The sequence below is a fragment of the Hibiscus syriacus genome, unplaced genomic scaffold, assembly GCF_006381635.1.
Source record: "Hibiscus syriacus cultivar Baekdansim isolate YM2019G1 unplaced genomic scaffold, ASM638163v2 tig00111402_pilon, whole genome shotgun sequence".
In the NCBI taxonomy this organism is placed as follows: Eukaryota; Viridiplantae; Streptophyta; class Magnoliopsida; order Malvales; family Malvaceae; genus Hibiscus; species Hibiscus syriacus.
Window position 1 is genome coordinate 1,993,055 of NW_024063082.1, and position 8,663 is coordinate 2,001,717.

The 8,663-nt window shown below is 32.3% G+C and overlaps 1 protein-coding gene and 1 long non-coding RNA gene across 2 annotated transcripts; one reads left to right on the top strand and one right to left on the bottom strand.

The window, feature by feature from the left end:
• Window positions 1-7: 7 nt before the first annotated feature.
• Window positions 8-215, bottom strand: LOC120161404. Its single transcript, XR_005519482.1, has 2 exons — window positions 162-215; window positions 8-122 (listed from the first exon to the last, which is right to left on the bottom strand). It is a non-coding gene; the product is annotated as an uncharacterized LOC120161404 (long non-coding RNA).
• An 874-nt stretch (window positions 216-1,089) lies between these two features.
• On the top strand, window positions 1,090-7,064 carry LOC120161568 (DNA topoisomerase 6 subunit B). Its single transcript, XM_039171794.1, has 19 exons — window positions 1,090-1,393; window positions 1,504-1,556; window positions 1,867-1,964; window positions 2,075-2,180; window positions 2,441-2,578; window positions 2,702-2,753; window positions 2,870-2,934; window positions 3,406-3,512; window positions 3,780-3,882; window positions 4,018-4,103; window positions 4,191-4,387; window positions 5,112-5,227; window positions 5,360-5,445; window positions 5,555-5,627; window positions 5,895-5,986; window positions 6,115-6,253; window positions 6,340-6,434; window positions 6,524-6,698; window positions 6,805-7,064. Exons 1-19 carry the CDS (start codon window positions 1,312-1,314, stop codon window positions 6,949-6,951), a joined length of 2,010 nt encoding a protein of 669 aa, XP_039027725.1. The 5' UTR covers window positions 1,090-1,311; the 3' UTR covers window positions 6,952-7,064.
• The last annotated feature ends 1,599 nt before the right edge of the window (window positions 7,065-8,663 follow it).

Consider the following 8,663-nt stretch of genomic DNA (forward strand, 5'->3'; position numbering starts at 1 on the left):
TAAAGCTCATTTTCATCTATTCTAGGTTTGGGATGTACTTCTTTCGTATCCGAAATATGTCCCATTCATGCTAACTATGGCCAGATTGTAAGATATTCTATTTACAAAAGACTGTAATGTCTCTTATCGTCATCCTAGCTCATAGATATTCTATTTACTACAGACTGTACTGTCTATTATCATCATCCTAGGTGGTGCAGCATTCATGGAATTAGTTTTTTGAGTTCGAGCTCTGTTAATATTTATTTACTTTCAGGTGACTTTAACCAGTTTTATGCGTTCTTGTTTAATGGGGATTTCTTTGATAAAATATGATTGCAATGTATTTTGAACTTGAACATGGTATTTTTTTTATTTAAAAAAATGCCCTTAAATGAGGGATGGTTTCCTTACCTTATTGGAGTGAAAATATGGAATGGGAGATTTAATTATAAACTATTTTTTGACATTTATTTTTAATATCATAAATATATTCTGAACAATAAAAATGCGTTTTTAGCACCCCAAAAATCTCAATTTTATCTCGTTATGTTATGTCCTTAAAAATATCACGTTATCAAAAATATTGATTGTCAGTGATAATTTAAAAAGAATTCATTTGAAAAAATTGAAACGTTAAGATTTTAATTGTTAAAAGACAATTTAAAGCGTAAATAGAAAAAAATGATAACATTGAATTTTTTTTAAATACATCACTTAGCGTTAGACAACTATAGTTTTATTAATTTCGAAATCGATCAAATTCGTAATCATATTTAGAAGGTTATTAAAGAGGGTTTCATCAACATTCTTCTAATGATTCATCCTGGTCACAACATCCTTTATGATATGAATTTTAAAAAATTAAAATAATTTCATACAATATTATTTAAAATTTATTTTATTTCAGAATTCACATTAAATTATAATAATATGAATTTAAATAAATTGAAATAATTTCAAATACTTTTTTTAATTCACATTTCGCATAAAAATCCAGTCTCAACTACAATTCTAATTCCAAATACCGAGATCCCATTAGCAATCAGCAGCGCCTAGCCTAAACTTCGCGGAAAAACAAAACACACAATCTTTGGCGGGACAGTATGAAACGGATAAATGGCGCGCACAATAATTTATTATACAGATGACCGTACGGTATCACAGTTTGCTTTACTAACCCTAGCTTTCCCTCGTCTTCTTTGCTCGAACATTTCTCAAATTCCCTACTGTTGCCTTGATTCTGCTATTATTATTTTTGGTTTCTGAAAATTTTATCATGATTTTTTGTTAACTTATTTTTTTTTTCATTTTTTTCTTCGAGAATTTCAAATGGAAAGTGAAAGTCCAATTGAAACAAAGAAAGGCAAATCAAAAACTCCCAAAAAAGCTAAAGAAAGCATTCTCAAGCAAAGTATGTGCCGATTTACCAAAAATATGTGCATGCGTGTATGTGTACATAGATGGATCAATACTGAGATTATTTGCTTTTTTCCTTTTAAAAAAATCGTGTGGATTATGCAGAGTCTCCTGCCGAATTCTTTGCCGAGAACAAGAACATTGCTGGATTTGATAATGTCAGTTACGTTTTTCTCTTCTTTTTTTCTTTCTGCAATTTAATTTTCTTTTGTTATTATGTTAGTTTACCTGAAATTGTAATTAGTCGAAAGTAGCTCTTGAAAATATTGAAGAAAAAAAAATTAAAGATGCATTTCATTATATAACTTTTTGATTGGTAAAATCAGATTCAGTGTAAAAGATTTTTGTAATTTTGCAATTATTATATTATAAATTTAAGTACAGATCATGGAAGCTCATTGCAATTTTTTTAAGTGATTTCATTAAAGATTTTATATAAGGTATGATTTACTTATGTTTGAATTTCAGCCTGGGAAATGTCTATACACGACTGTTCGAGAATTTGTTGAAAACGCTCTAGATTCAGCAGAGTCAATATCTGAGCTTCCGGTGATAGAAATAACAATGTAAGCTTCTGGTCTTTGCTGGAAATACATTGGAAAATGCTTTCAGCTATCATTTTATTTGTGAATATATGTTTATTTATTTTCTGCCTAAGTCCACATTGCTGTTGCAGAGAAGAGATCATCAAAAGCAAGTTCAATTCCATGATTGGGCTTGTTGATAGAGAACGTATTGATGAAGCATTATATGATGATTATGAGACAGCTAAGGCCCGTGAGGTATCTGCACCTTCTAATATGCTTTCTCTTTTGTTTTTAACTTCCTGATTGAACTATGTAGAGCGTAGGGTACTTCAGATTTTGCATATGTTTTGGAGTTTTATGTGTTAAGTTCACTTGATGTGTTGAAGTGGTTAGATTTTCTTTCAACTGCTTTTTATGCACACAATTTGTTGTAGTAAGGAATATAAAAACTCTTCTCTTAGCTGTTTGTTAGTCATCTCACACTCTCCTGCTCCAATTTGTTTTCACTCGTTCAGAAAAGATTGGCAAAAGAAGCTCGAGCTCAAGAAATACAAGCAAAGAATGCTTCCCTGGGGAAGAAAGTCAAGGAACATACAGTTTCCAAGGGTGCCAAGGGTCGAGGTGAAGCTTCTTTTTACAGGGTGACATGCAAGGTATAATTACCACCATCTCAACCCTGCTTACCATATTGGATTTTTCCTTTTTTAGTTCTTTGATTTGTTCTAAATTTTTCCCTTAGGCCTAAATCTCTTGACTGGTGTTGATTTGAAATGCAGGACAATGGAAGAGGCATGCCACATGATGACATCCCAAACATGTTTGGTCGAGGTTCAAATTACTTATGATATTAAGTTCCTGATTGGCTCTAGTTTGATTGTTTTTCATATTGTAGATAATTTTTTCCACCTCCATTTTAATCCCTGCCTGAATGCTCATTTATGCAGTTCTGTCTGGCACGAAATATGGCTTGAAACAGACACGTGGGAAGTTTGGTCTTGGTGCAAAAATGGTTATACTTCTGACATGTGTTCCTTACTTTAATTTCAGTATTTAATTTGACATAGATATATGCATAACATGTTCATTATATTCGCTTGACTTTTTTAATGCTGGTTGTACTGTAGGTTGCTTGTGTTTAGTTGTGATTTATCTTGCACCTTAGGTGTCAGTGTATTAATTTGAATACTCCCTTCAATAAAATGCTGCATGCCTTTTGGATTTTACTGAATCCTCTCATTTCACAATTTTAAATCAATCATTATTGTGCCAATATTGTCCTCTTTGAAACCATTCAATGTCTGGAACAAGCAGTGGGATGCCCATAGGACATGATAACTCAAAGCAATTCAATTTAAATTTCCCCGCATATGATATTGAACAAAGCTGTTAAGAGAATAGCTTATGTAATTTGGCTCCTACTTCTCTATCTGACTATTGTGGTTTGGTACATATTGAATTTGTGGAAGTTACTTTCATGCAGGCCTTAATTTGGTCCAAAATGAGTACCGGCCTGCCAATTGACATCTCATCATCAATGAGGGGTCAAAATTATATCTCATTCTGTAGGTTGGATATTGACATTCATAGGTATGATCTAAATGCAAGGTTTATTTTAATTATCTCAATAACACAAATGTTTCTTTGATATATATAAACCACAAACATTCATTTGATTTATCTCTGCGTTTTTCACTCTAGGATATTTTTTCTTCATGAAGATGTATAAACTCTGAATTCTTGTCTCTGTATCTATTCTGAGGGTTATAGTTTGTTTGAAAACCCACAATTTATTTGACGGTAAGTAGTTCTTGTCGTTGGTGAATGGTTGTACCATAATGGCATTTTTAATTTCAGGAACATTCCTCACATTCATTTGCATGAAAAACGTGACAACAAGGATAAATGGCATGGAGCAGAAATTCAAGTGGTCATCGAGGGAAATTGGACAACATACCGTGTATGCAGCAGCTGCTTATTATTTTATTTGAGTTTCATAGATGCCTCTGCATTTTAATGTTTCTTGATGACTGAAAGTAGCAGTTGGTACTCCTTTGTTTCATTAGCTAAATGATCATTCTGTTTGTATTTGCAGTCCAAAATATTGCATTATATGAGACAAATGGCTGTTATCACCCCCTATGCTCAATTTCTGTTTAAGTTTGTATCGGACACCCCTGAGTATGCTCTCTCTCTATCTCAATCAGTCTTCACAAGCACATAATTTTGCTCACCTGTGTTTAAATTTTTTATGTTTTCCTTATGCAGTAAAAATATCACTATAAAGTTTGCACGGAGAACAGATGCAGTGCCTCCAGTCCCTGTTGAGACAAAGCACCATCCTTCATCTGTTGACATACTACTAATCAAGCGTCTTATTGCTGAAACTTCAAAGCCAAACCTTTTGCAATTTCTTCAGCATGAATTTGTTAATATTGGGAAACCTCTTGCTGAGAGATTAATTGGTAAGAAATTTTTGGAGATATAGTTTGGGAATGCTTTTCTTATCTTTTCATTCCTCTGAGAGTTTATCCTTTTACCTCTTTACCACATTCTAGTGAGAATGTCATAATGGCATTTCTTATCTTGTTGAGATCTAGCTTGGGAATTGTTTTTTGTTATTATCTTTTCATTCCTCTGAGAGTTCTTTCTTTTACCTTTTTACCCCATTCTAGTAAGAATGTCTTTGTGTTATTTCTTATCTTGTTGAGGTCAACTGCATTTTTTACCCTTTCTATTTCTTTTTACTAGTTACAGAGTTGTCAAAATGATGCACTAAGGTATCTTACAAAATAAATGTTAACAAGGCATTGGTTCTATCACTTTGAGTTTCTTGTATATCTGATATGTAATCATTTTTTAGTAGAGATTGGGAACATTTATGATTACGTTGATTCAATGAGGGTTGGCATTTTTCTGAAGGGCAGGAGTTATTACTGAACAGTACTTCTGCTATTGTGGATTAATATTCTATGAGGTGGTCAATAGTAGCTTGTTTCTATTTGGTTGGTGCTGCAACTTTTTCTATATTGAACTAGGATTAGTTAAAATGTGGTTGGTGTTGAAGTTGTTTCAAGTGTTGATAGATTGATAAAATATGAAATATTCTTATATGTTCCTTGGTCGATATTGGTTAATCTTTAGATGCTTAAACTGAGCTGTATTGTGATTGTTTTGCTCACTCTTTAGGAGAAATGGGTCCAGAATTTAGTCCAAAAATGGCCGTTAAATCTCTAACCGATCAGCAAATAGTTCGCATTCACCAGTTATTTCGTCAAGCCAAATTTGATGACCCCAGTGGTGATGTAAGCTATATTTCTTTGATAGTTCAGTTTTCTGTCTTCTAAGCTATATAATACAACTGCCTTGCTATTAAATTTATTACTACATCTTTCATTCCAAAGCACCTCCCTTCTTAACTTCAATGCTTTTTTCAGTGTCTAAGCCCTGCAGGTGAGTACAACCTTCGCTTAGGAATTATAAAGGAGCTACACCCTGACATGGTTGCAACTTATTCTGGCAGGTTTGTCCCGGTGGGCTGATTTCTACTTGGATCAATTATACACCTGGCTAAGAAATGTCGGATAAGTTTTCTTTTCCTAAATGATTGAATATTTTACAATTTTATACAGTGCTCAAGTTTTTGAGGGACACCCGTTCATTGTGGAAGCTGGTGTTAGTGTGGGTGGAAAAGATGTTAAACAGGCAAGTTCCTGCTTTCCTGAGACTTGAGTTTATTTAGTTCTGTCATTTCAAATTAGCAAGGTAAAAGGCAAAAAGTTCCAGAGTGAATGAACGAAGCAATCTATATTTGAATTCTTCGTTGTTCTAGCAATCTGTCATTTCTATCATCTCTCGAAACCAATGTCAATGGTAGTGGCAGGGTTGAGATATTTTACAAGTAAAATTTTGTTAGTGCTCCAAAGCTATCAGGCAAGAAAATTGAACTAACGAATACTCCCTAAATTACAGGGTTTGAATATTTTCCGATTTGCAAATCGAATACCACTTCTTTTTGAGCAAGGTGGTGATGTTGTCACAAGGACCGCGCTGAAGAGAATCAGGTAAAATATACCACGTGCAATTCTTTTGCTTTAGGTCATGATTGTGAACTGTTTATTGGCTTATTACAATTAAACTGTCATAAAAAAACAATGTGAGTTGTAAACAGTTCTTCTAATCAAATATTCAGTTGGAATAATTACAAGATCAACCAAACTCAAGATAAAATCGGCGTCTTTGTGAGTATCGTAAGCACAAAAATCCCATTTAAAGGGACTGGAAAGGAATACATTGGGGATGATATCAGCGAAATAGCCAGTGCTGTCAAAGTGAGAAAGTTTTCTGCTTTTCTAATTTCTGCATCCAAGTTTTCATTACGAATATAATGAATAATCTAGCAACCCTTTATTTTCAGTCTGCAATTCAGCAGTGCTGCATCCAGCTTAAGTCAAAAATAGTAAAGAAAATGCAGGCTCGCGAACAGCAAGAGAGAAAACGAAATTTGAGCAAGTAAATTCAAATCCCCTATCCTATCCAAATGGTATTTCTTCTTCATTTAGCTTAAACAGATACCAAATATAACAACAATCCATCTCCAGGTACATCCCCGATGCCACGAATGCCGTTTATGATGTTTTGAAAGAAATGGCAAGGTCTCATGTGTCAAAAAAGAAACGTTATGAGGAGGGGGATGCAGACATTCTTCGAAAAGTATCTGATCATTCAATTACTAACGAGACACTAAAGGAAAAGCTCACTGAACATGTGGAAAAGGTGAGTTATTGTTGTTTGCTGCCCGGAGTAAACATCTTCCAGCACTGGTACAATCCCATATGTTCATCCTGGAAAATATTGATGTTTAACGGTGTCGTATTTTCAGGTGGATTACCAGATGGCATTAGAGTATGCAACGCAAACCGGAGTAAGAGAGGAACCGAGTGAAGATATATATTTACAGTCACTAGATGGTAAAGGTAACTTATTTGATTTCCATAGTCCTATATTTGTCTTTAGACTCTTTCTATAGGGAGTTTGCCATACACTTGGTTCTTAATTACATCATTTGTTCTATTTAGCAATTTAGCGACCTCATTTTTACTGATTTGTATCCCTACAAGCAAAACTCGTTATTTGTGTTGAATTTGAGTGTACATTAGCCTGGATACCATTAAGTGGATTTTTTATGCTATAATTTTTGGTTTAAATATATAAGTTCGTGTACTATTTTGGAATTTAAAATATAGTCCTTATACTATATTTTTTTGTGAAATTAAGTCTCTATACTATTTTTATTTGAAAAACTAAGTCTCCCCAACTTCCTCCAATTTTATCGTTATTTGTTGTCCTAATATTTATATAAAAAGCCAATACTTTGGTAGTTCTTTATGTTTATAATTTTTTATGAATTTGATTCTTAAGAAACTATAAATATAGATGATTGAAGAATTATATTGTTTAATTAATAATAATTGTTTAAAGAAAGTCGCATTGATGAAAGTTATAGATGCAGGGGATTAAAGAGTTCTTTTGCATTTATTTATAACTGTCGGATTAGGAACAAGATTTTTTTTATAACTTTATTGAATTATGTTAATGATGTATATATCATCTAAGGGGTAGGCACGAAGATATTATTATAGTTTACCTCATCTCATTGGAATCCATAAAAGGTGTTGGGATACTTCCGTTTCATTGAGTGAAGGAAATAATTAATAAACTACATCAAGGTTGATTTAGAGTTTTGATGGAGAAAGAAAAAATTGAGACGATACAATCACGTACATTTAAAAGCATATTTTTTTTATAATTTTAATCCACAGTTTAAAAATAAAGGATAAAATATAAATAAATTCATTTACATATAAATATATGGGTGAGTACATGTACGTCTATATCTTATGACGATTCTATTTAGTTGGGTCAAAATGACCCTATTTGATAAGGTCAACATCTTTGATTAAAAAAAACAAATCACCGATCACCGATCACTAGTTGATCTAGTAGAATGAGATATTAGATCCCATAAGTAAGGTTAGGAGTTTAACTCCTGACGTTTGTGAGAGCAAACTGGGTTGAGAGGGTCACCCTCGTCTCTGCAGTACCCGATCTAGATTAATCTATCAATAGATCAGATACCGATGATTAATTAAAAAAAACACACACAAATCATATTTCATTAATAAATACTTTGTAAAACAAGATATCTTATCAGTTATCAATAGAGTTACAATTTCATATTATTAAAATGTTTGGTATGAAGATTTCATTAAGTTACATTACGTTATATTGTAAATCTATATTAAAAATATGATGATGTTGTCACGTTTGACGAGCACGGATGAACACCGTTAATGATGAGCACTATTAAATTAATTTATAAAACTTTAAATTATAAAGTACTAAACATATAATTATAAATTAGTTAAAAAATTAAATTTAATTTAATTAAAATATAATATTTATAAAACATTAGTTTTTAGGGTAAAATGTACTATTGACCACCTAACTATTTACCCCTTTTACTTTAACCATCGATTTTTTAATTTTTTCAATTAAGCCACCTGCCTTTAAATATTAATGAAGGAGATGATGTAACAGTTAATAAAATTTGTATAATTACACATGTAGTCCTTATTACTTACACATTCTATTAATTTGGTCATAGCTTTTATTTAATTCAATAAATTTACTCCTCAATTCGATGGTGACATGTGTCACTGTGTAATTAGATGTTTTTAA

Excerpts from the sequence above, each read along its gene's own strand:
- LOC120161568 (XM_039171794.1), top strand. The coding sequence starts at position 1,312 with ATGGAAAGTGAAAGTCCAATTGAAACAAAGAAAGGCAAATCAAAAACT. Across the intron at positions 4,388-5,111 it reads TCTTGCTGAGAGATTAATTG|GAGAAATGGGTCCAGAATTT; the intron begins GTAAGAAATTTT and ends CTCACTCTTTAG. Across the intron at positions 5,628-5,894 it reads GTGGAAAAGATGTTAAACAG|GGTTTGAATATTTTCCGATT; the intron begins GCAAGTTCCTGC and ends CCTAAATTACAG.